Source organism: Neofelis nebulosa, chromosome 4, assembly GCF_028018385.1.
Source record: "Neofelis nebulosa isolate mNeoNeb1 chromosome 4, mNeoNeb1.pri, whole genome shotgun sequence".
Lineage (NCBI taxonomy): Eukaryota > Metazoa > Chordata > Mammalia > Carnivora > Felidae > Neofelis > Neofelis nebulosa.
The window spans coordinates 154,244,520-154,269,784 of record NC_080785.1 but is presented as its reverse complement, the minus strand read 5'-3'; the positions used below and the strand labels follow the sequence as shown (position 1 = coordinate 154,269,784).

At 51.0% G+C, this 25,265-nt stretch overlaps 1 protein-coding gene and 2 long non-coding RNA genes across 7 annotated transcripts; 2 read left to right on the top strand and 1 right to left on the bottom strand.

Annotated features, from left to right (window-relative positions):
* Nucleotides 1–13,557: 13,557 nt before the first annotated feature.
* On the bottom strand, nt 13,558–20,312 carry LOC131510271 (C-C chemokine receptor type 1-like). 4 transcript variants are annotated; one of them, XM_058727219.1, is made up of 2 exons: nt 20,042–20,312; nt 13,558–16,820 (listed from the first exon to the last, which is right to left on the bottom strand). In XM_058727219.1, exon 2 carries the CDS (start codon nt 16,772–16,774, stop codon nt 15,692–15,694), a length of 1,083 nt encoding a protein of 360 aa, XP_058583202.1. In that variant the 5' UTR covers nt 16,775–16,820; nt 20,042–20,312; the 3' UTR covers nt 13,558–15,691. The 4 variants fall into 4 exon arrangements, with proteins under 4 accessions (XP_058583202.1, XP_058583203.1, XP_058583205.1 ...); XM_058727220.1 differs by having other exon boundaries at nt 19,922–20,216; XM_058727222.1 differs by lacking the exon at nt 20,042–20,312 and adding an exon at nt 19,416–19,899.
* On the top strand, nt 20,232–22,467 carry LOC131510273 (uncharacterized). Of its 2 annotated transcripts, XR_009260970.1 has the most exons (4): nt 20,232–20,352; nt 20,550–20,749; nt 21,224–21,368; nt 21,544–22,467. It is a non-coding gene; the product is annotated as an uncharacterized LOC131510273 (long non-coding RNA). The 2 variants fall into 2 exon arrangements; XR_009260971.1 differs by lacking the exon at nt 20,232–20,352 and having other exon boundaries at nt 20,505–20,759.
* A 429-nt stretch (nt 22,468–22,896) lies between these two features.
* Nucleotides 22,897–24,675, top strand: LOC131510274 (uncharacterized). Its single transcript, XR_009260972.1, has 2 exons — nt 22,897–23,328; nt 23,475–24,675. It is a non-coding gene; the product is annotated as an uncharacterized LOC131510274 (long non-coding RNA).
* Nucleotides 24,676–25,265: the final 590 nt, after the last annotated feature.

The window sequence follows — 25,265 nt, the reverse complement described above, 5'->3', positions numbered from 1 at the left end:
GGTCGGGGGGGAGGGGCTGGTGGGATCTGTAGGCCCCGGGAAGGGAGAATGGGCAGCGGGTGCGGAGAAATGGGAATGAGGCGGAATGCCAAACCTGGCCCTGGTGACTCTGTCTCCTCTAGGAAGGCCGATGCTGGTGGCAGAGTGTTAAGCAAGAGGCGGGGCAGGGCGGGGGGGGGGGGGGGGGGCTGAGGGAGGAGGGGCAGAGGCTTAGAACGGCAGGGAGTAGTTTCAAGGAGACCTCTGCTTGGTCACAGGTCACAGGCTGGCCCGCCACAGTGATCAGTCACAACGGGTGATGCTGGCATTACCGAAGGTGGGCCGTGTGCCCAGCCCTGGTCCTCCCGGAGGCTCTGCAGAGAGGACAGGGTTCAGGGGCTTCCCAGTTCGCAGTGAGGAAACCAAGCCTCACGGGCACGAAGCAACAAGCATTTCATGGCCTTGACGTCGTGGAACTAGGACCTGACCGCATGGTTTCTAATGATCGAGCCGTCTTGGGTGCCAAGGGCCCAGCTGAACTTAGAGACCGTGAATCTGTGGCGTCCTCACAGTTGGGTGAATACCTCTCTAGGAGGGCTGGGCGTAAAAACAGAAGGCTAACTGCTGGATGGAATCCAGGCTGGGTCAGAAGGGCAGTGTGCAGAGGGTATCGGCGAGACATGGACAGGGGCAGTGACCGTGTGTCCTGGGTCAAGAATTAAGTCGAGGCAGCCAGGGGGTGATAAGAATCAGGAAAGATGGCGGGTCCCAGAGGCCGGTGGGGGGGGGGGGGGCGGAAACAAGATGGGAGCATACGAGTACCGGGGTGACAGAACAGGAACTGTAGGACGTTGTGGTTAGAGGAGGAGAAGGTAAGTTAAAGATTTCTTGGTAAGGCAGATCCCAGAGGTGACAAGGTCTAAGAGCGTGGGGGGGGGGGGGGGGGCAGGGGTGGAGGGGGGGGGCAAAGGATTTGAGGTCAAGAAGTTCAAGAGTGGAGGGTAAGAAGTCGCTTGCCCGGGGTGACACAGCTGTTCACTGGGAGAGGTGGGCATGGTTCGAGGGGATAGAGAACATTCGGTGACTCTTGTTCAGGCACTGTGAGGCAGGCTTTATTCGAGGGGAGGCTACCCAGATACATGGGATGGGATTCTGCAGTGAGGGAGAAAGATGTCTCAAGTCCGAACAGCACGGGCAAGTGGGAGTGGAGGGGCAGGGGTGCTCAGGTCACCGGAGGGACATTCCCCAGCGGGCGCCGCGGGTCAGCGGCCAGAGAAGCAGCGGAAGGGCCCTCGCAAGCCCCCTGGGTCGTGTCTGCCCCTTGGCCTGAGTGCCAAGGGGAGTTAACAGGGAACAATACGCCTTTTAGAAAATGTGAGAAAACAGACGACAAAAGAAAGAAAAAAAGGAAAAAAAAGGCCTAGTGACCAGCTCTATAAAATGCATGACGAGAGTGGCACATGCAAAAAAATAAATACATAAAATAAAATGAATACATAAATAAATAAATAAATAAATAAATAAACAGGTTCGTAAAAGAGGATTAGGTTCTGTTTCCTTTTCAGGAAGTTTCCTTCATCATGACCAGCTCATTGCTTTTACCACCCAATGCGGTTAAAGTAAACAAAAAAAAAAAAAAAAAAAAGAAAAAAGGGAACAAGCACGGTGTTAGCAGAATCACATGTTCCTGGCTGGAAAGAAGTCGCAGCAAAATGCAGAACCCTTGGGTCTGTGTCTTTTCTCCCAGCCCCAAGGTGAGTCTGCCGGGCTACAAGGCAGATGCTAAGTGGTGACTCGTGTTTAGCTGCATCGGTTTTGAAGGCAAGATTTTTAAGGAAGGGCTCCTTCTGCTTTTCTTTTCTTCTGCGTTAAAAAAAAATTTTTTTTTAAGTTTATTTTGAGAGAGAGAGAGAGAGAGAGAGCATGAGCAGGGGAGGGGCAGAGAGAGGGAGAGGGAGAGAGAGAGAATCCCAAGGAGGCTCTGTGCTGTCAGCGCAGAGCCCAGCGCGGGGCTTGAACCCATGTACTGCGAGATGGTGAAACCGAGACTCCGAGGCCTAACCGACTGAGCCACCCCGCGCCCCTCTTTGGGCTTTAAATTGTAAACGTAGCACATTTCACACAAAGAGACACATCTTTCCTGCTCGGCTGAAAATTCCGGTTGGAGGGTGTGGATTCGGATGTTTTTGTGTTTGCCAAGTGTTAACTTGCAGCCAGTTAAACAGTGTTCCTGGAGGCAGCGAGGGAGGGGGAGACAGGTCCCCCTTCGCGACTCACAGGCTCGGGTCCAGCATGCCCAGCCTGCAACCTGGGCTCAGGGAACATCGCGAAGCCTGGAACAGCAGGAGTCCCCACTAGCCACAGCCGCCAGGCTTGGTGGGCTTCTCAGGGCCACCTGACGACAGTTCTGAGTTTCCCCCACTCGGAGCCACACGTGTTTCAAACCTCACTCTAGAATTCTCCCAGCTGTCCCCCTGCCCTCCTCAGCAGGTGGCCCCCAGAAAATGTCACCAAGGCAATTTCGCCAAGAAAACAGAAGCCATCAGGACGAAACAGTCTTAACTCTTGCTAGAAACCCTTGCTTTTCGCCTACACCTTCACCCCTCCCAGCCTTGTCCTCAAGGGGCACACGGTGAAGGTGAGTCTGGCCCCGCCCTGTCCCCTCCGCAGACACCGCCCCATCAGCTTCCACCTCTCCCTCTCCCGTTTGATGAAGTCTTTCCCTGGATCCCTCCAGCCACTGCTCTGTTTCGCCCCCTCCTCTTCACAGCCAAACTTCAAGCCACCTGTCCCCAACCTACTCCAATCTGATGCCTGTGTTCCCTGTTCCGCGGACGCTCACGGCCCCCACACTCCCTCGGCAAGCCCCCCCACCCCCACCCCACCCCAGCTACTTAGCCGGCCAGACACCCTGTCCGGCACTCGTTTCCTGGAATGCTCCGTCTTCTCGCCTAGAAAATGACCCTCCTAGTGTTCTTCGTTCCTTGCAGGCTTCTCCCTGCCTGTTTCTGGGAGGGTGTTTGCTTTGGCTTCTCCCCTATTCTCATTCGTCACACTTCCGGAGGCAGGGTCCAGCTGGGGGCCAGGGAGAAACCGCACACGGGTGAGGCAGGCTGGGTGGGGGTGATAGGGAGCGGTGGGGACTGGGGCACCCAGGGAGCGAGACAGCTTCAGAAAGGTGGCGGCCACAACTCAGCAGGAGCAAGTGACTGCCAAGGGCAGGGGCGGCAAACGTTTTTCTAAAGGGCCAGCGGCCACGAGTACTGTAGGCCTTGTGAGCCACATGTCACCTCTGTCACTTACTCTTCTTTGTTTCAAGAACCCTGGAAGAATGTAAAAAAGTTCTTAGCTCTAGGGGTCATACAAACACAAGCCAAGGGTCAGATCTCATGTGCAGATTGCAGTTTGCTGACCCCTGGGAAAGAGTGAATGCCAAGTCCAGAGCGGCTAGATGTTCTGGCCAGAAATCCAGATTCTGTTTGAGATTTCTTGGTTCCTAAATGCTGACGTTTAGAAGATCTTCTGGGAGCGCCTGTCTCCAGGTACCCCCTGGGCATCTTGTAGTCACTGGAAATGTGTCCACCCAGAACCCAAGTCGTCATCACACCCCTCCCCCCGCCCAAGCTGAGTTCACACACTCAGCAAATGGTAACACCCTCCACTAGAGACAGACAGCTGGGAATCCTTGCCCTTCACCCCCACATCATCAGCACAGTGTGGCCCATCCTTCTTCCTGAATTCCTATCCACCTGGCTCTGTCCTCCGTGCCACCGCCCTGTGTCGGACCACCATCCCGTCACCCCTTGAGAACCTCCTCCCAATAAATAGTCCCTATCTCCTGTCTTACCTTCTCCTAATCCTTGCTCTGGCCAAGATGATCTTTCTCAAACGCAAATCGCAAATCCGGTCAAGGCACTCCCAAGCTTAAGACACGTTTGCTGTTGGGTAAGATCCTAACCTTCAGTTGATCTCCAAGGCTTCTGGTGGTCAGGTCCCTGCTGGACCCCGTCCAGCCCTGTACCTCTAAGTGGCCACTCCTCCTTTCTCACCAACAACCCTGCACCACTGCCCTAGCCTTAGGCAACCCCTCGTCTTATTTTCTATCCCTATAGATTGGCCTGTTCCAGGCATTGAGCATGGAGGGAATCCCAGGATAGGTGGTTTGTTTGTGACTGGCTGCTTTCACTTAGCACATTTCAAGGTCTCGTGTACCAGTAATCCCTTTTTTCTCTATAATTTTTAAAATGTTTATTTTTGAAAGAGGGTGGAGGAGGGGCAGAGAGAGAGAGAGGGAGACAGAGGATCCAAGGTGGGCTCTGTGCCGACAGCAGAGAGCCGACGCGGGGCTCGAACTCAACGAACCGTGAGATCATGACCTGAGCCGAAGTCCAGCGCTTAACCCACTGAGCCACCCAGGCACTCCCGGTGCTTCATTTTTTTTTTTTTTATTGCTGAATAATACAGCTTTGTATGGACATAACCACATTTACATTTTGTTTATCGGCTCATCACCCACAATGGTAATTTTACCTGCTGTGTCCTCGTGTTCTGATACATGATATTCTTGGGAAAGGAGTCTGTGTGGTTTTTCAGGTCCTGTAGAGTGAGGGCGAGGAGAAGCTTCTGCAACTCTAAGGTCTTTTGCAGAGAGATCAACTCAGGGAGGAGGGGAGGCAGAGGCATGAAAGTTGATGTGGGTAAATCCAACTCAGTCAAGGGAGGAAGGGGACGCTAGGACCACCAGCTCAGACCCTTTGGCCCAGCCGTCCCTGGACCGCACAGACAGGATGCTTTCTTCTCAGAAAGGAAGACAGCAAGGGGAGCCTGGGTGGCTCAGTTTGTTGAGCGACCGACTTGGGCTCAGGTCATGATCTCACGGTTGGTGAGTTTGAGCCCCGAGTCGGGCTCTGTGCTGACAGCTCGGAGCCTGGAGCCTGCTTCAGATTCTGTGTCTCCGTCTCTCTCTTCCCCTCCCTGGCTCACGCTCTGTCTCTCTCTCTCTCTCAAAAACAAATAAACATCTAAGTCATGGTTACATGACTTGTGAATATTTTCTCCCATTCAGCAGGATGCCTTTTCATTCTGCTGACTGTTTCTTTGGCGGTGCCGAACTCGCTGAGTTTGATGTAGTTCCTTCCTTGTTGATTTTTGCCTCCTTGCTTGTGCTTTTCACCTCATCTGAAACATCGTTGCCAACACTAACGACAGGGCGCTCTTCCCTCTGTTTTCTTCCAGCAGTTTCACAGTGTCAGGTCTCATGTTTAAGTCTATCCTCCATTTCAAGTTGGCTTTTGTGAGCGGTGTCAGGCAGGGGTCCGGTTTCCCTCTTTTGCGTGTGAATATCCAGTTTCCCCAGCTCTGCTTGCTGAAGTGCTGAGTACAGGCTACTCCTAGCTCCTTTGTCAAATATGAGTTGATGGCATGTGTGTGGGCTTATTTCTGGGTTCTGTTCTGTGGGCCTGTGCGTCTGTTTTTGTGCTGTTCCTGTACCGTTCTGATCACTGGCTCTGTAACGAAGTTTGAAATCGGGAATTGTGATGCCTCCAGCTTCATTCTGCTTTCTCGGGATTGCATTGGCGATTCGGGGATTTTTATGGTTCCACACAAATTACAAAGAAACTTTTGCTTTTCTGTTTCTGTGAACAGTGCCATTGGGATTTGGATAGGGGTGGATTCGACCAATCTGCAGATGACTTTGGGTGAAATGAACGTTTTTGACAATGTTAAAGTCTTCTGATCCGCGAACACAGGGTCCCTTTCCATTTATTTGTGTCTTCAATTTCTTGTTATTTTCAAAGTACAGATCTTTCACCCCCTTGGTTAAATTTATTCCGAGGTATTTCATTCTTTTTTGATGCCATTGTATAAATGGGATTGTTTTCTTGACCTAGCCCAAAGTCTGAAGACTTCCTTCTGTGTTTTCTTCTACAAGTTTATTGTTTTAGCTCGTACATCTAAGTCTATGTTTCATTTTTTTTAAGTCCCACTTTATTATTTTTTGACATAATTTATTGTCAAATTGGCTTCCATACAACACCCAGTGCTCATCCCAACAGGTGCCCTCCTCAATGCCCATCACCCACTTTCCCCTCTCCCCCACCCCCACCCCCATCAACCCTCAGTTTGTTCTCTGTATTTAAGAGTCTCTTAGGGTTTGCCTCCCTCCCTCTCTGTTTGTAACTATTTTTTTAAGTCTGTGATTCATTTGAATTAATCTTTTCTTGGTGTGAGATGAGGGTCTAAGTTCTTTTTTTTTTTTTTTTTTTTTTTTTGCAGGCACATACGGTTTTATGATGAAACATTTTTTCCTACATTAATATTGATGTCAGCTTAATATTCCATTTCACAAACGTACTATCAACCCTGGGATTCTGGTTAAGTGTTTACAACTGTCCTTCAGAACAAGCCCCGATTTGTAGCTTTTGCCAATTTCCCTGGTGCAAATATTCCGGACCACCTCCAATTTCAAGGTACCAATGTTACATAACTCATCATGGAATTGGGAGATCACACAGTTGGTTTTTGGAGACTGTTACAAGCTGGCTGTAGCATCTGACTGGTCATTTTGTTGTTGTTGTTGTCGTTGTTTGTTTGCCCCTCTGTTTGTCCTCAGTGTACAAAAGGTGTTTCCTCAAAGCAGGAAGAAGCTGTTTATTTTATCCACTGCTTTAAATGAATGCTGGCCCTCCAGGGCCTTTCTAGTTCTCCCTCCTCATGAGCAGGGCTGTGGACAACGTCCTTGCAGCCTTTCCGTGGTCACATTTAGTGATGCCCATCGTTACTTACTTTCGGGACAGCGCAGCCTTGCTTCCTGGAGACAACGCAGCAAATTGAGTTTTGACCAAACAGGAGAAGTACATAGCCGCTTGAACTTCTGCAGTTTTACAAAGACACGCAGTCAAAATTCAAATTACGGGAGTGACTTCTCCTTTTTAGTCTTCCTCTTGGGAACCAAATATTGAGTTAAACAAATGCCGCAGGGCAAAATAGCTGTGTGGACAAGCACCCGGGGTGAGGTCAAGTGTAAACGTTACAATGTGTCAGCTTCCTGAAGGTATCTGGGCTGTCAAAGTAGTGGGAGGAAATCGCTGGAGTGTGACACCGTTTCAGACAAAATGCACCAAAGCTTCCTTCGGAGGCAAACTTGAAGGAAGTGCTAATAAACTGAGGGGTTCGCCCTGGGAGGGGACGCCTTTCATAGTTGTTAAACATTGTTTGCCAAGTCCTTAGCTGCAGTGGGCATTTTCATTAATGGAATACAAGTCTCTCCACCCTCTCATCAAGCCAAAGAAGTATCTCGTTTCCGTTAGTGTTTCTCTTATTACTATTGTGATTAGTATGTTAATGGCTATTGTTACACTTCCGTTCATTTGATAAAACAGTTGGGCCTACGGAACAGCTGTGTGATAGGAAAATCCCGATGGTTTTCCTATTGATTTCTAAGATTGCCTTGTGTATTACAGGCGTTGACTTTTGGCCACTTTGTCTTAATTTGTAGTTTTAGTGGGTTTGTGTTGTTGTTGTTGTTGTTTGGCATAACATCTTTGTATTGCCCACTTTGTAATGGGTGTTGATATACAACGCGGGCGCATTTCCCCTTAGTAGAATTCTTTTCTTTTTTTGAAATTTGCTTAGAATGTCTCACCTGGTTTCTCCAAGTGAGTTTTAGATTTGTTGAATTAAGGGCCGAGACAAAATGCTCTGGAGGTTGAACAAAAGCTGCAAAGTAATTTGGTGCTGGCCTTCCAAGTCTGTGCTCAAAATCAATTCATTGGGCGTATTTCCCCCCATTGAACTGACCACCTTATGTGGCTCCTGCCCCATCCTGGCACATGGAAGGCTCCAGTGCCCATGGGCGTGGCAAGTGTTTCTCCCAGTGGTCTACATACCCCAGGTCTCTGGCTCAAGGAGCTTGTCCTGAATGAAGGGATGGATGAATGGGTGAGTGGGTAGTGACATTTGGAATGAATAAACACATAAACGAATAAATGAAATTTACTAGCAACCCTACTTTTCCCCTTTCAGTGCCCTGTCCCAAGGACTGTTTCCCCTTGCTTTCCTACAAGGCCAGGTAGCAAAAGAGACTTACAGGGTTTCTATAATTTAGTTGTGTCTGAAACTTATGTTGATGGCTTCAGAACATCTCATAGCTCCAGGCTTCCAGGGTCCCTGTGCTTTAAGTGATCCCAAAGCCTTGGCCCAAGGCAAGCAAGCCCACCCACCCATGGCAGCTGGACGATGGAGATGCTCCAGGGGGGTGGGGGCAGAGTAACAGGTGTGAGGCTAAATCTGGAGGGAAACTCTAGTTAAGCAAGTGCTCCCTACCATGGGGCATGGCAGGGGGATGGAGGTAACCTGAATAACCCTCTCCTGCTTCCAGGAGGCACAGTGCCCAGGGGTGGAGACAGAATGAGAGCCCTACCAGCTCTCCTTAGACATGACCCTTGTTCCTTTACTGCCATCCAGGTATCAGTCTTTACACCGTTCTTGAACTCCTGCCACGGAAAGAAGGAATGGGAAATGAAGGACCAGAATAAATATCGGACAACTTCAGAGCAGGAAAACCCTACTACGTCCAAATTCTGGCACAACACAGAGATTCGACTGCACCGAACTACGTCTGAACAGAGTGACAGCTACGGACTTAAAAATCACTTTTCTTTCTTCAAAATTTTACCCAGCAAATGTCATGGTAGAAGGTGTTCGTGATGGCCCTGAGTTCAGAGTGCCGCACTGAGAGGAGGAATGAGTGTGACAGGGAAGGAAACGTAGAAGTCAGCCACTATCAGGGTGTCTATTCACCCCTGCTGATATAGAGTCCACTACATGTGGAAAAATCAAAATCCATTCCGTCTGGTCGGCGTTTCTCAAGCTTTAGTTATTAGAATCACCTTTTTAATAATGATCCCATCTGACAAGAGCGGAATACATAATCCCCTTAAGGATACATGACACATTCCCCAGGACAGACCGTATGTTAGGCCACAAAACAAGTCTTAGCAAATGCGACAAGACTGAAATCACACCAAGTATCTTCTCAGACCACAACGGCATGGAACTAGAAGTCAGCAACAAGAAGAAAGCTACACAAATCACAAACATAGGGAAATTAAACAACACTCTTCTGAACATTTGATGAATCAAAGAAGAAATGAAAGGGGGAGATACAAAAGTTCCCCGGGACAAACAAAAATGAAAACAACATACCAGAACTTACTGGATATTACACGTAAAAGGATGAAACTGAACCCGTATCTTATACCACTCACAACAATTAACTCAAAATGGATTAAAGACTTCAATATTAGACCTGAAACATGAAACTCCTAGAGGAGAACACTGGACTAGAGCTCCTTGACATGGGTCTCGATAATGATTTTTTTTTGAGTGTGATACCTTAAGCATAGGCAACAAAATAAAAAATAATCAAGTGAGTCCACATCAAACTAAAAAGATTCTGCACAGCGGAAGAAACCATCAACAAAGTGAAAAGACAAGCTTTGGAATGGAAAAAAAAATTTGCCAACCATATGTCCGATAAGGGGTTAATATCCCAAATAGGTAAATAACTCGTGGAACTCAATCACAAACAAAACAAAACAAAACAAAACAAAACAAAACAAAAAAACAAGCTGAAACAAACAAACAAAAACAACAAACAAGTAACCCAAATAAAAAATGGGCAAAGTACCTGAACAGGTATTTCTCCAAAGAAGACGGACGCAAGGTCAACAGGTATATGAAAAGATACTCACTTGTCATCACTTGTCATCAGGGAGATGCAAATTCAAGTCACTATGAGGTATCACCTCACACCTGTTTTAAAGACCGTCCTCGAAAAGACAAAGAGGTAACAAATGCCGGTGTGGATGTGGACAAAGAGAACACTTGTGCACTGTTGAGATTGTAAATGGGAAGAGCCATTATAGAAAACAGTATGGGGTTTCCTCAAAGAACTAAAAATAGAACCATACCCTGATCCAGCAATTCCGCTCCTCAGAATATGTCCAAAGGAAATGAGAGCACTCACTTGAAAAGATATCTGCACCTCCATGTTCAGAGCAGTGTTATTTATAATAGCCACAGCATGGAAACCACGTTAAGTGTCCATCAGTGGATGAATGGATAAAGAATATATATATACACAATGGGATATTATTCAGCCATTAAAAACAAGGAAATCTTGGGGCGCCTGGGTGGCTCGGTCGGTTAAGCGTCCGACTTCGGCTCAGGTCATGATCTCAAGGTCTGTGAGTTCGAGCCCCGTGTCGGGCTCTGTGCTGACAGCTCAGAGCCTGGAGCCTGCTTCCGATTCTGTGTCTCCCTCTCTCTCTGACCCTCCCCCATTCATGCTCTGTCTCTCTCTGTCTCAAAAATAAATAAACATTAAAAAAAATTAAACAAACAAACAAACAAGGAAATCCTACCATGTGTGCCAACATGGATGGACCTTGAAGGCATTATGCCAAGTGAAATAAGTCAGAGAAAGACAAATACTCTGTGATCTCATCTGTATGTGGGATCTAAAAACACAACAGCGACAACAAACTCACAGAAAATGAGACAAGATCTGTAGTCACCAGAGGCAGAGGGTGGAGGAGAGAGAATTGGAGGAAAGGGGTCAGAAGGTACAAACTTGCAAAGGATTAGTAAGTCCTAGGGACGTGATGTGTGACCTGATGACCACAGACAACGCTGCCGTGTGATATATAGGAAAGGTGTTAAGAGAGGAGTTCTCATCACGAGGAGAAAAACTTTTTCCTCTTTTCTTCTTCTTCTTTTTTAATTGTAAATGAGGAGGCAGATGTTAGCTGAACCTATGGTGGTAATCATCTCCCAATATACGTAAATCAAAGCAGCATGCTGTATGCCTTAAACATGTAGAGTGATTATATATTGACTGGGGGAAATCCTTAGAATAGGGCTTCTGCTTTTGGTCACTCCATTTTTTTAATGTTTATTTATTTATTTATTTATTTATTTAGAGAGGAGGGGAGGGGCTGAGAGAGGGGGAGGGCAAGAATCCCAGGCAGGCTCCACACTGTCAGCACAGAGCCCCGATGCAGGGCTCAAGCCCACAGACCGTGAGATCATGACCTGAGCTGAGATCAAGAGTAAGATGCTTAGCCGACTGAGCTACCCAGGTGCCTCTTTTGGTCATTCCATTTTGTTTTCACTCATCTGTTGATGGCGACTTATGATGTTTCTATGCCTCGGCTATTGTGGAAAGTGCTGCAGTGATCATGGGAATACAGACATCTCTTTGAGATAATGATTTTATTTCCTTTGGATATGTACCCTGAAGTGGAATTGCTGGATCAAATGGAAGCTCTATCTTTAGTTTCTTGAGGAACCTCCTTTTTTTTTTTTTTAAATAAAAGATTCATTTATTATTTCTGAGAGAGAGAGAGTGCATGTGCACGCACACACAAGCGGGGGGGCAGAGAGAGAGGGAGACACGGGATCCGAAGCAGGCTCCAGGCTCCGAGCCGTCAGCACAGAGCCTGACGCGGGGCTCGAACTCACGGACCGCGAGATCGTGACCTGAGCCGAAGTCGGCCGCTTAACCGACTGAGCCACCCAGGCGCCCGTTGTCTTTTTGATAATAGACATTCTAACAGGTGTGAGGTGATATTTCACTGTGGTTTCAGTTGCCATTTCCCCGATGAGGAGTGATGTTGAGCACCTTGTCACGTGTCTGTTGGCTATTTGTGTATCTTCTTTGGAAAAATGTCTATGCAGTTCTTTTGCTTCTTTTTAAACCGGATTATTTGTTATTTTGGCTGTTGGGTTGTATGAGTTCCTCCTATGTGTTGGATGTGAACCCCTTATGGATAGGTGGCTTACAAATATTTTCTCCTATCCCATAGATTGCCTTTTTCCTTTGTCGATGGTTGCTTGGACTGTGCAGAATCTGACACCTTATGGGCCAAAAAAGTAAGAAAGGGCTCAAAGACTGATGGGAAGAGAAGCAAAAGACATCGGATCAAGCTTGACGGGCTCCCACTGGATAGATCTGGGACGATTTGTATAGCAAAACAAGAAAGGTAATATCAGATTGTATCCCACTGAACAAAAAAGGAATCCGTGAGGTCATGATGATACAAATAAAGAAATGAATAAATACGTAAGTGGAGGAGAAAAGGTGCCTTTTCTATATAGTGAAATGCCAACTAATAATAGACATTTATTGATAAATAAGTACCATATACTTCACAGTGGAGAAACCTGGTGGAAGCTTTCTAAATCAAGGGGTGAAGTTCAACATCCTCGGTGAGGGGGCAGGGTGGCACCACGTGACTTCCGATATGATGCCCCGAGGACACGTTATCTCACGTCTCACTTCTGGGAGATTCCTGCTCCAGTGGCATAACCCGAATCGAATCATCAGGAAACATCAGGAAACCCACAACAAGGAACCATCTGCCGGGTGACTGTAGCGTTCAAAATGCTGTGGTCAGTAAAGACAAGAAAGGTCTGACGAACGGGTAGAAAGCCATCACCGCTAAGGAAACAGTGATTCTAGACCCTGGGACTCTGAAGGACAATATTTGCAAAGCGGGCAAAATCAGAAAGAGGGTTACAGCTGCCATGATGATATTGTGTGAGTCAGGTGAGCTTCCTGTTTTGATGATGTGGGAGAGCATCCTTGTCACTGGTAAAATCATTCTGAGGGACGAAAAGCTGACAAGGCATCATATTTGCAACCTGCCCTCAAATGGTCCTGAAAAATAGTACATTTATATACATCGATCCGCCTGTCTATCTGTTGAGAGAGAGAGAGAGAGAGAGAGAGGGAGGGAGAGAGGGAATGACGAATTAAAACAAATGTGGTAAAATGCCGACAGCTGGGGAATCTGGATGAGGAATGTGGGAGTTCTTTGTGCTATTCTGGCCGCCTTTCCGAAGGATGAAATGATAGAAACAGCAATAACATGGAGGTGGGGCGTGACCGGCACGCACAGGAGCAAGGAGGGAAGGGTGGGGGGGGGGGGGGACAGGAAGACAAGGGACAGGAAGGGCTGGGGGTGCCGTGAGTAACTGAGGAGGGGCACCGTCAGGGGGTGTTAGATTTCTTATCTGAGACTTGGAGAAAGATCACCCAAGAAACGGACTCCTGACCAGAGAGAACAAGCTGATGGTGACCGGAGGGCAGGTGGCGGTGGGGGGAGGGGATGGGTGAAATAGGTGATGGGGATGAAGGAGGGCACTTGTTGTGATGAGTAACACTTGATGTATGGCAGTGCCGAATGACGCCATCGTACTCCAGAATCTAATATTACACTGTATGTCAACTAACTGGAATTAACGTAAAAACTTAAAAAAAAATTTTTTTTTTTAATGTTTAGTTTTGAGAGACAGAGAGAGCGAGCGAGCAGGGGAGGGGAGGGGCAGAGAGAGAGAGGGAGACACAGAATCCGAAGCAGGCTCCAGGTTCTGAGCTGTCAGCCCAGTGCCCGACGCGGGGCTCGAACCCATAAACCGCGAGATCACGAGCCGAAGTTGGACGCTTAACCAACTGAGCCACCCAGGCGCCCCTAAAATAAAAACTTAAAGGAAAAAAAGAGATCAACCTGCTTTCCTTGCTTTGTTTCATTTAATCCTCCAAACAGCCCCGTGGGGGTAGACACTAGGCTTATCCTCACTTTATACAGAAATGGGGGTTTCAAAGATTCATCCATTCAACCAGCATTTAGTGAGTGCTTGCTATGGTCCACTTTTACCGTGGCTGCACGAAAAAATGTTAAGCGTGATTGCACGCATGTGCGTACATTTAGGAAACAATCCAGGAAGGAGATGCACTTCAACATTAGTGTGCTAAGAGAGGCTGTCTGTAGGCAGTGGGTCCAAGTGCTTCCGTTTTCTTCTTTGGCCTTTCTAGATGTTTCCAGTTTTCTGCAGTGCACATCACTGCCTTGGTGACACGTCAAAAAACAAGTCTTATTTCAAAGATGGAACTGGAGGATGTTGGAATGACAGCATTTCTCACTGTGATATTGTTGCAATCAGGTACGGTTTTCGATGCAGTGTCATTTTACCAAAGTGGCAGACAAATGTTTCTTAATTCCATTCCGCCTCCTTCTCTCCACACTGCAGAGAGGAACCGGCAGGTGTACAAGTGGAAAGCTGACTCCTCCCTTGACTCTCAAAGCCTGGAATTCGCCATATTTTCTGTGTGGAAACGTAAGCCCAGGGCAGGGTGACCTCCTCCTCCCCAGACAAACATTTTCCAAACCTCCATGATACCAGTCGCTTTGCATAAAGGAAGCGTGTGCACAGAGTAGGTCCCTGATTGAAGGGACAACACTAGGGTCCAAAAAAAGAGTGGCCAGCCCGATGGCGTCATTGTGTCGCCAGGTGGGACACCCATTTACTCAGGGTGCTGTCTTTTATTTTTATTTTCTAATGTTTATTTTTGAGAGAGAGCGCAAGCAAGGGAGGGGCAGAGAGAGAGGGAGACAGAGAATCCAAGCAGGCTCTGTGCTGTCAGCGCAAAGCCCGATGTGGAGCTTGAACCCACGAACTGTGAGATCATGACCTGAGCTGACGTCAGATGCTTAGCTGACTGAGCCACCCAGGTGCTCCCCACTGCCGTCCCCCCCCCCCCCCACCTTAGGATGTTTTCTGACTGGTGGATGCCTTCCTCCCCTTTGCTGTCCAAGCACCACGGGCTCCAGGGCACCCCTGTGCCTGTGTGCCTCCCAGAGCTCAGAGAACTCACTTTGAAAAAAGCACGTCCTCAGTCACCACTGCCGGATTGAATTGATTCCCGCAAGCAAATCTGGGGAAACGCGTGGAGTAAATTGGGGCGTATCCCTGCTGTGAGGTTCAGTGCAGCCATCAGAAACAACGCTTTAAACTGATCTATTCACCTGGGAAACAACAACAACGACAGGAAAACAGCTGAAGTCCACCTTTGTCACCATCATAAATACATACGGGGAAAAAAAAAAAAGCAAACTAAGAGAAAACACATCGAAGAATGCACAGTAGTTGTCTTTGGGTGGTGAGATTATGGGTGATTTTGGCATTTCCTTTTTCCCTTTGTGTTTTTAAGCTATTTAAAATTTTTTTTTTATTTATTATTTTTGAGAGACAGAGCCTGAGCAGGGGAAGGGCAGAGATCTCAATTCTACTGCCAACAGCAGTTCCCCAATCCTATTTCCCCTCCAGGGTTCTGGCTGTCCCACCCTGAGTTCTCTGTTCCTCAGGGTTTCCAAGCACCTAAGCCCTGCAGCGGTCAGGAGGGGAGGGGAGGGGAAGGTGGGGAGGGGCTGCTGGCTGCTGATTGGCTCTCCACTCGAAGTGATGTCAGCAGCGGAAATCACTGCTTCCAAGTTCACTGGTGGTGGGAGCAGGGGCAGGGGCTGCCTGGGGTCAAAGGGCTCTGTTTACAAATGCTAATGCTCACGAATCTGAAATCCTGTCTGGGCCCAAGGCCTTCACAGGTAAACTCGGTCCCCGTCTTCTGGAATGTCCCATTGGGCTCATTCGTCTCCTTCCCACCAGGGAGAAGTTCTTGGAGAAGGTTCATGGCCCGGAGGGAACTCAGCCCACACCGCCTTTAAACTCGCTCACCCCCACGTGGCTGCACATTCCGTGGTGGTCACGTGTCCGGATCTGGCCACGAGACCCAACCTGGCTCGGCTCGGGTCGGCGCGCCTGGCAGGTCACCCCGGCTGGGTCCCGCATCGGCCCCCAGGGGCCCGAGTCAGAACCCCGCAGAGAGTTCTTGCTCCGCCGTGGAGGGCGACATTGAGCTGGTCCTCTCCAGCCTCTCCGCAGAGAGGAAGGGGAGCCATTTGGCCAGGCGCGTGGCCAGGACCCCGTGGAACAGCTGGCGCAGGTACCTGCGGAACCTCTCTCCCACGAAGGCGTAGATGACGGGGTTGACGCAGCAGTGCGTGTAGGCGATCACCTCCGTCACCTGCATGGCCACGTCCAGCTGCTTGCTCTGCCGACACTCGTCGGTGAAAAGGGTGTCTTGGAAAGCAGAGACCAGCATGGCCAGGTTGTAAGGGGTCCAGAAGAGAAAGAAGACGATCATGATGACGAAGATCAGGCGGACGGCTTTGGCCTTCTTCTCGTTGGGTCGCCTGAGCAGAATCCTTACGATCTCGGTGTAGCAGACGATCATGACCAGCAGAGGCAACGCCAGCCCCAACGTGTTCAGCTTCAGAGCCTGGAACCGTTTCCAGGCTTTTAGGTTTTCGTGAGGGAAGTGGAGGCTGCAGGTGATATGGGAGAACTCCCGCTGGGTCTTGGAAAAGTAAAAGCCCGGGACGGAGGCCGAGACGGCCAGGCTCCAGGCCACGGCGCTGGTGAGGACGCCGAAGAGGACCGTGCGAACCCGCAGGGCGAACACGGCGTGGACGATGGCCAGGTACCTGTCCACCGTCAGCAGGATGATGAAAAAGATCTCGCTGTACAAGCCTATGTAATAAAGCCCCGAGAGCAGCTTGCAGGTGCCGTCGCTGAAAATCCAGTCGTCCTTCAGCTTGTAGTCAATCCAGAAGGGCAGCGTGAAGAGGAAAAGCAGGTCAGAGATGGCCAGGTTGAGGAGGTAGATGCTGGTCATACTCTTGAGCCTCTTGTACTGCATCAGGACCAACAGCACCAGGATGTTGCCCACCAGGCCGATGACGAACACCAGCGAGTACAAGGGGGGCAGCAGCTGGGCCCCGAAGGCCCTCTCCTCCCCCTTCTGGCACGGGGTTATGCCCCCATAGTCATATTCTGTCGTCACGTCAAAGGTCTCTGTAGGGACTGTGATTTCCGTGCTGGCCTCTGTCATCCTGGAGCGAGTCTCTGTTTTCTTTGCCGTCAGAGGGCGGCGGGCCCTGGACAACAAAGACGAGGCAGGGATGATTAGAAGCCTTCAACCACCTGACAGCTGTTTTACTGAGTGCCTACTGTGTACCAGACCCCGGGACACAGCACGGAGCAAGGGGGACCCGGGTCGACTCTGCCCTGGTGGAACCTGGAGCCTAACGGGGCGGCGGTGGGGTCGGGGCGGGGGGTGGGGGGTAGGCAGTAAATAAATGAGCGCGCGAGTGGTTCATTCCATCGCTTTGACGGTAAGTGTCTTGCAGGAAAAGTCTGGTGGCTGGAGACAGAGCGCAGACGGAGGGAGGTCTCGCCCCACTGCTCCTAACTGGTGCTTCCCGTGGTCTTGGCAGTGGACTCAGTGCTAGGCAACCCCTCGCCCCCAAGCAGGTGTCGCTATTGTCCCCCTGTCTGGAGGTGATGATGCAGACGTTCAAAGTGGGAAGGACACGTATTTATGAGAACGAACGGTGGAGTTCAAACTCGGGCGTGAGTGGCTCTCACGCCCATTCCTGAAATCATTGGGGCTCCTGCCTCCAACCTCAGAGCAATGATTTTGTGCCGTGGGGTCCCCAGAAGGATGCTGAGAGTCCAAAACTTACAGAGGGATTTTCACGGCTCCGGGGGCCTAAAAGGTTCTTAGTCAGGGGTGACATAGCGCCTCGGGGGCACGTGAAAATGTGTGGCCTTTTTTTTTTTTTTTTCCGGGGGGAGGGGGTGGTGCCCTGGAGACAAGGGATGCTGCTGTCTGGCCATTCGTTAGGCAGGGCCAAGGATGTCCTGCCACGCAAAAATTATCCTACCCACAGAGCTGCCATAGTGAAATTCTAGAAGTCCAGCTCCATCCCTTAGTGGATGAGGACGCTGAGGACGCAGAGTGGGTCAGCCTGGCTCATGTCATACAGCCCAGATGTGGCACAGGTGGGTCTACAGGCAACTTCGTAGACAACCTGTGAGAGCCGTGAGGAAGATTCAGAGGAAAGTACAGTCTGGCTCTTAGATACTTGCACCCAGGGTTGTCTTGAAACAAACAAAAACACAGAACAGCCACTGGATCGCTTGCCTTCGTGGGACTTCCCCCGGTTCCTGATGGTCAGCAGGCTCTTTCAGTCTGTTCCAATCACTTCCTGAAGACACTTCCCCAAAGGGAGCATGGATGGGCTTTGGCGTAACCTACCGGCTGTGTGACTTGGGATAAGTTAATCTACCTCTCTGAGCCTTAGGTTCTCCTCTGTACTGTGGGAAAATAGCACCTACCTTGCAGGGCTGCTGTAAGGTAATGCATGTATGAGAAAAGCGACACCTCGGTATTTTTCGGGCCCTCGGTAAATATTAGGGTTCCTCCTTCCCTGCACCGGCCCCTCTCTGAGGCCAGTCCCAGGCTGGCCTCAGTAAAGTAGCCGGTGCCCACATCATCACTCCCATCCTGAATCTGGAGTCTCTAGTCTTCTAAATTGCTTAGCGAATGTTTCCAGCTTACAAAATTCACATTTCTGCAGCGGCCGTTGGAAAATAAGGCACACGGGACAGGGCAGGGGGCTGTCCGGCATCCTGGCTGGGGAGTTGTCATTTCCCGTCAAATCCGTCCCTGTGGCTCACTCGTCCGGCTCTGGACTTGCCTATACCCGACCAGCTCTCCTTCTGGAGGGACCCAGGCTGGCAGTCACTAACCAGGCTGTGTGGGCAATTTCTGACTTCTGCTGCCACTGCCAGTACGGGCAGGTGGGCTTGGCAGACAGCACTTTTGGGTAGGCCGGCAGATTTACGGCGGAAGCGACCAGAAGCTTGGCAGCGCAAGGAGCCGCTGCTGCAAGCCTGAGCCCATGAGCCCGGGGGTCCTGGGGAATTTGGGCGAAGATGAGGGCAAACCGAGTCAGCATTGCCCCCGGGCCATTTGAACAGACCCGCCTTCACCACCACCCCCTCCAACTTCGTTGGCTATTTTCCCAACTTGCCAGGCGCCAGGCAACAATCCGCAAGCAAGTCCGGGAGAGGGATGGGGTGGGGGTGGGGAGGAAGGGGACTTGCAGGGAGACAGAAGGCCCGTGGTGCAACTGAGGCCTGCAAGAGGCTGCTGCAAAGTCAGCCCTGAGGTGATCAGCAGGATCCTCTAGCCTGGGAGCTGGTGAGGGCTTTGAGTAGAGAAAGGACCGTCTGTGGGGCTAAGACGCCCAAGCCTGGTAGCATGCTGGGGCTGGCTTACACTGGTTCGTAAAAACCGATCGTGCCCACCTCTCCCCGGCTCGGCATTCAGGGGTTTGGTAGCTTTGAAATCAACCACAGTGGGGATATTGATGCCACAGAAATCCACAAACACTAGAAATCAGGGCTCTTTTTTTCCCATGAGGGCCAGTGGCTAAACCTTTCCCGGCCCTTCACTGCCCATAGGCTGAATAGTCTAGAGCTGTCCCCCTAGTCGGAGTGGGGACTCAAGCGTCAGTGAATAATAGACAGCCTGGTTGACAAGCTATGCAAACTTCTGAGAGCTTCTAACTCGGAAAATCGGGGCACTCCAGATTCTTCTATGAAGGAACAGTTGAAATAGATACCTCCAAGTAGCCCCCACCCCACCCCTCCCATGCCCCTCCACCTTCGGAACACAGTCTGACCTGCCTCTTTGTTAGTAGAACAGAATGGATGCATCCCAAGAGGACATCTCCCTGTCTTCGGGAGGGTAAAATCCTACCTCCTCCAGAGACAAATCAGCAGTCCTGACTGTGAGGCTCCTTGGTTCTAGTCTTCTCAAGAGATTGGTCGCTGGCATCTGCAGTGTTTTTTGTAATTAATATTTCCCTTTTGCTACAACTTCTTCATATACCATGTTTGGGTTTTGTTTACATAGGGAAATTTGGCAAGTGATTTCCTCCTGAATAGTTTTTCCGCAGAGAGCCTCTTGTTTCTTAACAGACTTTAGAAAGACTGATTTTCTCAATCGGTTACCAACAACCAATCATTCAAGAAAGCTTTCCTTTTTTAGCAAGAAAACCCCTGTTTTACATCTGAGCACACAGTCTCATAAATTCACCCCTTGTCAGTATTGCTATATAATTCATTGCCTTGTAGATGCATCTATGGGCTAATTAGACATTTGCTTGGCCCTCGAAGAATTCCTCACCTTTCAGGAATGTCCTACAGTGCGAGGACGACAGTCCTGGCTGCATATATGTCTTCTAACAAGATTGCCCTCAGTGGTAACCGGCAAGACAGAAAAAAAAAAAAAACAAGTACCACTTACTCTGGTCTCAGGGGTTTTATCCACGAAGCCTTTGTTTCTGGAGCTTTTCGAATTTTGATGAACTCAAGGCTCAACGTCCTGATTGAACAGGAAGTCCTCAGCTTCCTGTGTGATGATTTAGGACTCCAGGGTTCACAGTCTTTCAGAATGACGAGGAGGGGACGGAGTTCTTCTTTTTGTATGGTCGGGTGTCCATGAGTGGCCGCGACACGCGCTAGTGGCCGGTTCCTCAAGGTTGGGCTCACTCTAAGGATTTTCTCTGCTCACTCGGCTGTGCTTCTCCCTGGGGAGCTCTGCCTTAAGGGGATTGGGTAGGGTAAGGTTGGGTGGAGTTGAGTGGGGAGAGGTAGTATGAGCTGTTCCCAGAATTTGTGAAGCAATCAAAGGCTGAGATAGTGTGTGTGTGTGTGTGTGTGTGTGTGTGTGTGTGTGTATTGAGGGGTGGTGAGGGAGGGCAGGGCATAGAGGGTTTGTGGTCAGTGACTAGCCTTTTTTTTTTTTTTTTTAGAGTTTGCAAATGGAAGGATTTAAACCCCAACGCTGGATCCTGGTTCTCCAAATGAACCGGCTGATAGCACGAGAGACGTGACAGGTCCTCTTTGGCACCCCCTGTGTCCTCCACCTCTGTTTGCTGTCCCTTTCTGCTCCCGGTCTCCACCCCTGCAGACCCCACTGAACAGTTTCATCTCAAGGAACCTCTGGCCCGAAGTGAGTACAGGTCTGTAGGCTGAGTTTCAGCCATTTCTTTCTGATCGCAGGTTCCTGTTTAATGCGATGGTCCAACCGAGGCTGTGGCCAAATCCCAGCTCTCCCCTGACACAAGGGCTGGTAACCACGCCTTGACAAGTCTTGGCTCCCACTCCATCGCATGAGATCGCCAAGCACTCTTGCTTGCCGCAGGATGCACAAGGTCAGCTTGGAGGTGAAAAGTGTCACAGAGCACCTGGCCTAAGGAAGAGTGACAAAGGATGCTTCCCACGACTCTCCCCACAGCTGCCAGCACCTGCTCTGCCACTGTGCTGGCTTCCCCCCTGCCCGCCACTCTGGGCTCCACTCTTTTTCTGTAAAATGGGACTCTAGTGGCCTTCACAGGATTGCTGCAAAGCACCATTTCAGAAATGAATGCGAATGTGATTTGCAAATGTCACTTGTCCCTTCAAGGCTCTGTTTCTTCATCCGTAGAATGAAGACTTTAGACAAGGTGCCCCGTGTGCCCTTCAAAGGAACACTCCAGGAGTCTTCTGGGGTCGGGCCTCCCCTCTCTGGCAGCCCGTCCACAGACAGATGGGGGAAGAGGGAGGCAAAAGACAACTAAGCTGACAAAGAGGTGACTTTGGGTGTATTATGTATGCGTTCGATTGTCTCTTTCCTCTTCTGTAAAACGAGGCTAATAATTCCCACTTTATAGAAGGTTAAATGAATACATGCATATGAATGAATGATTTGGTGCTGAGCTCGGCAAGCATTAGCAACGCCCACCTTAATTTGGGTTTCCCTTTTAGGTGCAAACCCTGGAACGGAACGCAGATGCAAGTAATGTATTTGCAGCGGATCCCAGGAGACACTGCAGGGGAGGGGAAAGGGGGCCAGGAAAGGGAGCATTATAGAGCCACTCCTGCAGAAGGTAAGTGGCACCCAGGCCCCCTGGGGAACCCAGGGAGCCCCTCAGAGTCACCCCAACTGTGGGGCCAGAGGGTTGAGGAAACCGGGCACGTATCATCACATCTCTGCCTTCCCCGCCACTGGCTGAGGGCCGCTTCTCTCTGGCTTTTGTCCCTGGATATCATCCCTAGGAGATTCTTCTCCACCAGCGCACAGGGCTGGGCATTTAGGCAGCGGCCGTGGCCCTAGATGTAGTGGGAACAGACAGGAGTGTCCGTAAGGTGCACACCACGGTCTTCTAACCTTGACTTTGCCTCGGCCTCTGTTTCCTTAATGGTGCGCCCCCTGCAGCGTCAACCCCCGATCTGGCTTGCTGACCCTCCTCCTTCATGTCCCATGCTGCCTTTCTGGGTCTCATCCACGACATCTGATGCTGACGCAGCCGTTCCCACGTCTCCTTTCCTGTCTCAACCTCAACATCCCGAAATCTTATGTTCTGTTTGACCGGGACGCGGTAAGGCCAGGCTCCTTGCCTGCGTGGAGCCTGCGTGTCATTGAGGTACACCTTTCAGGGTCCAGTGCTACACCTGTAGGTGAATTTCCGGGGGAGGGGAGGGGCTGGCGGTGCTCTCTCTGCCACCCAGTCCCGGGCCACGCTGTCTGCCTACTTGGCAGAAGAGATTGCTTCCGACCCCGGGCCCCTCTGGGGACACCAAAGACAGATTGACGGGCGTCTCACAGATGGACACGAGGGCCTTTGGGGGACACTGGTGGCCCCTAGGCAGTAGCCTACCCTTGCCCCCTCCACACCACTGCCTTTTATCCCCACCTTGTCTAATCTCCTTCCCTAGCCTCTCTCTCCACCACCCCTTCTTCCCCAGGCAGTCTTTTCTCCTCCTTAATCTCCACCTCTGGTCTCACGCCTGGTAGCCCCCAGGCTGTCTTTCCCCACAACGTGCTGCCAACCCAGCCTGGCAAACCAGAGGAAGTAGGTCCAGTAATCTGTCCCCTGCATTCTGCCCAGCTGCCCTCTTGTGCTGGGTCATGTCCCATCGTGAATGAGGATGTTGGGTACGACCATGACCCAGGACACACGAGAAGCCACCCTGCCTGAATCACCCAAGAGGCCACCTCCTCCCTGCAGTCCTTCCCACTCCACTCTCTACAGCCAGAAATCATCCGGGAGAGGCAGGTGTGGGGGCTCTGAGGGGCTGATGGGTTTTTTTTGTTTGTTTGTTTTGCTTTGTTGGCCTCAGAAGTCACCTCGTGTCACCTCTGCTGCGTTGTGAGGGTCGAAGCACGTCACCGAGCCCAGCCACAGCCAAGAAGTCGGGAGATAGGACACGTTGGTTTAGTTGGAGTGGTGCAGTCACGCTGTGGAAGGCCGTGTGGCCCAGGATGGGGTGGGGGGGGGGGGGCCTTGAAACTGTATTTTACCCTCCACCGAAGTACAGGTCTCCTCCAGTCTCTGGCCAAGGGCTTCCTTGAACCCTCTCCCCCATGGCCATGTCTTCCGTGCTCCTCGGCCACTCGCGCCCGTGACCCTAACTCCCGGATCTCGCCGTCAGGGCATCCGTGGCCCCTCATACCTTGGCTCCCGGCACCCCAGCCTCTGACCCCACTCCCACCTCTCCTCCCTCCTGTCATTCGGCACCAACAGGTCCTTGACCTCAGTGGGGCTGTGGGTATGTCAATTTTCTACAGACCGTCAGCCTCTTTATACTGCCCACCAGCCTGACCCCACGGGCCATTGCTCCGGTCTCCGTCCCCCACCCCTTTACCTCCACCCTCAGCTCTCAGGCTCTTTTCTGACCTCGTGGTGTCCACCCAGCAAAATCCGGCCTCGGGCACAGCCAGCCCCACGCCCGCACCCACGAAGTTGAATGCGGCTGGAGGGAACCCCGCAGGCGTCCTGCGAGAACTGAGTTGTAACCCACTGTCGGAAGGCAGGGAGGAACGAAGAGGCGATAACAACCCTTCAGACCTTAGATCTGAGCCGTGGACGGATCTTAGGCGTGCGGACCTCTCCCCTCCTCCTTCTAGTCCGAGAGCCAGATCCGGGGACTGGCTCGCGCTGGCTCTTCCCTCCCGCCGCATTCACCACACGTCCATGAAGTGCCCCCGATCTCGGGCGCGCACCGGGCAGTTACGGGGCTCAGAGGAGCTAGGCAGGGCCCGGAACCAGTGTGAACTCCAGGGGTGGTCTGGGGGCTGGCCGCACCCGCATCACGTGGGAGCTTGTTGAGAAGAAAGGTTCTCAGGGCCTCATCCCGGACCTGCAGAATCAGAATCCCCGGGGGCGGGTGTCGGACCCAGAAGCTGTGTTTGGGGCAAGCCCTCTGGTGCCTCTTGAGCACCTTTGGAGTTTGAGGATCCTGTCTAGACACTTGCTGATTAGCGTGTGACACCAAGACCCGGGCGCTCGTCCAAAACGGCAGGCCCTGGGACCTCACCACGGGCCCCCTGAAAGAGAAACTGCGTTTTCACCGGGCCCCCCAGGGATCTGTCACGGGCCCGGGGGCTGGAGGTGGCCGAAGGACGCATCCCAGGGCGTAGACGCTCAGGAAGCCTTGGGTGACTGGTTGTCGCACAGAAGGAGCACCCTCGCCGGGCTGCCCAGATAGGTTCCACTTCCCCGGGCCCATGCTGAGGCTCAGCGGGGACGCCCTGGGGCCTGACCTCGCATCTGGTCCCTACGCTGTATTAGCGAGGCTGAGGGAGAGTCGCGCCTACCCGTCGCCGGTGGGGGTAGAAATCCGGTCCCCCTCCCCGGAGGGCTCTTTGGCCATGTCTGCCGCGCCCCAGGCTGGACAGACGGAGCAAAGTCCGTGTGCCCTGGATGCCGCCAGCAGGAAGGCCCTGGTGGGGAAGATACAATGTCTCTGGAAGGAAGCAGGATGAATGGCTAATATTCCTGGTCCCTGGGGAGGGAAACAGGTGCGCCTGGGGGAGACACCAAGCCCGAGTTTTCACTGTCTGTTACTTTGTACCGCTTGGCTTTTGTACCAAGTACAACTGTTATCCACCTGGTGGTTTTCTTTCCTTTTTTTTTTTTTTTCAATATGTGAAATTTATTGTCAAATTGGTTTCCATACGACACCCAGGGCTCATCCCAAAAGGTGCCCTCCTCAAAACCCATCACCCACCCTCCCGTCCCTCCCACCCCCCATCAACCCTCAGTTTGTTCTCAGTCACCTGGCGGTTTTCAAAATGGGGTCCAAGGACCCCTAGGGGTCTCCCACACCCATGCCAGGGGTCCCTGATGTCTTCCCTTTTCCAGCTACCTCCCTGTGTGTGGCTGGTCTTCCTTCGCAGACTTCAGCCAAAACGATCACAACAGACGGGGCGGTGGGTGGGGGAGGAGGGGGTGCGGGGCGGGTGGTGGGGCAGAAGCAGCTTTGGGGATCCCGCCACTCTTTGCACGGACATTGTTTGCATCCGGGGAAAACAAAATTATTTTCCCGAAAGTGTTACTTATGTTATGATGTAACAGTTTCATTCCTGTTACTTTAAGGGAATCGCTGAATTTGGGTTCAGGGCTCAGTTTTAGTTCCTGCTACGGTACATATTTTTTTTTTTTTAATTTTTTTAATGTTTATTTTTGAGAGACAGAGAGCGAGAG

Excerpts from the sequence above, each read along its gene's own strand:
- LOC131510271 (XM_058727219.1), bottom strand. The coding sequence starts at position 16,774 with ATGACAGAGGCCAGCACGGAAATCACAGTCCCTACAGAGACCTTTGAC.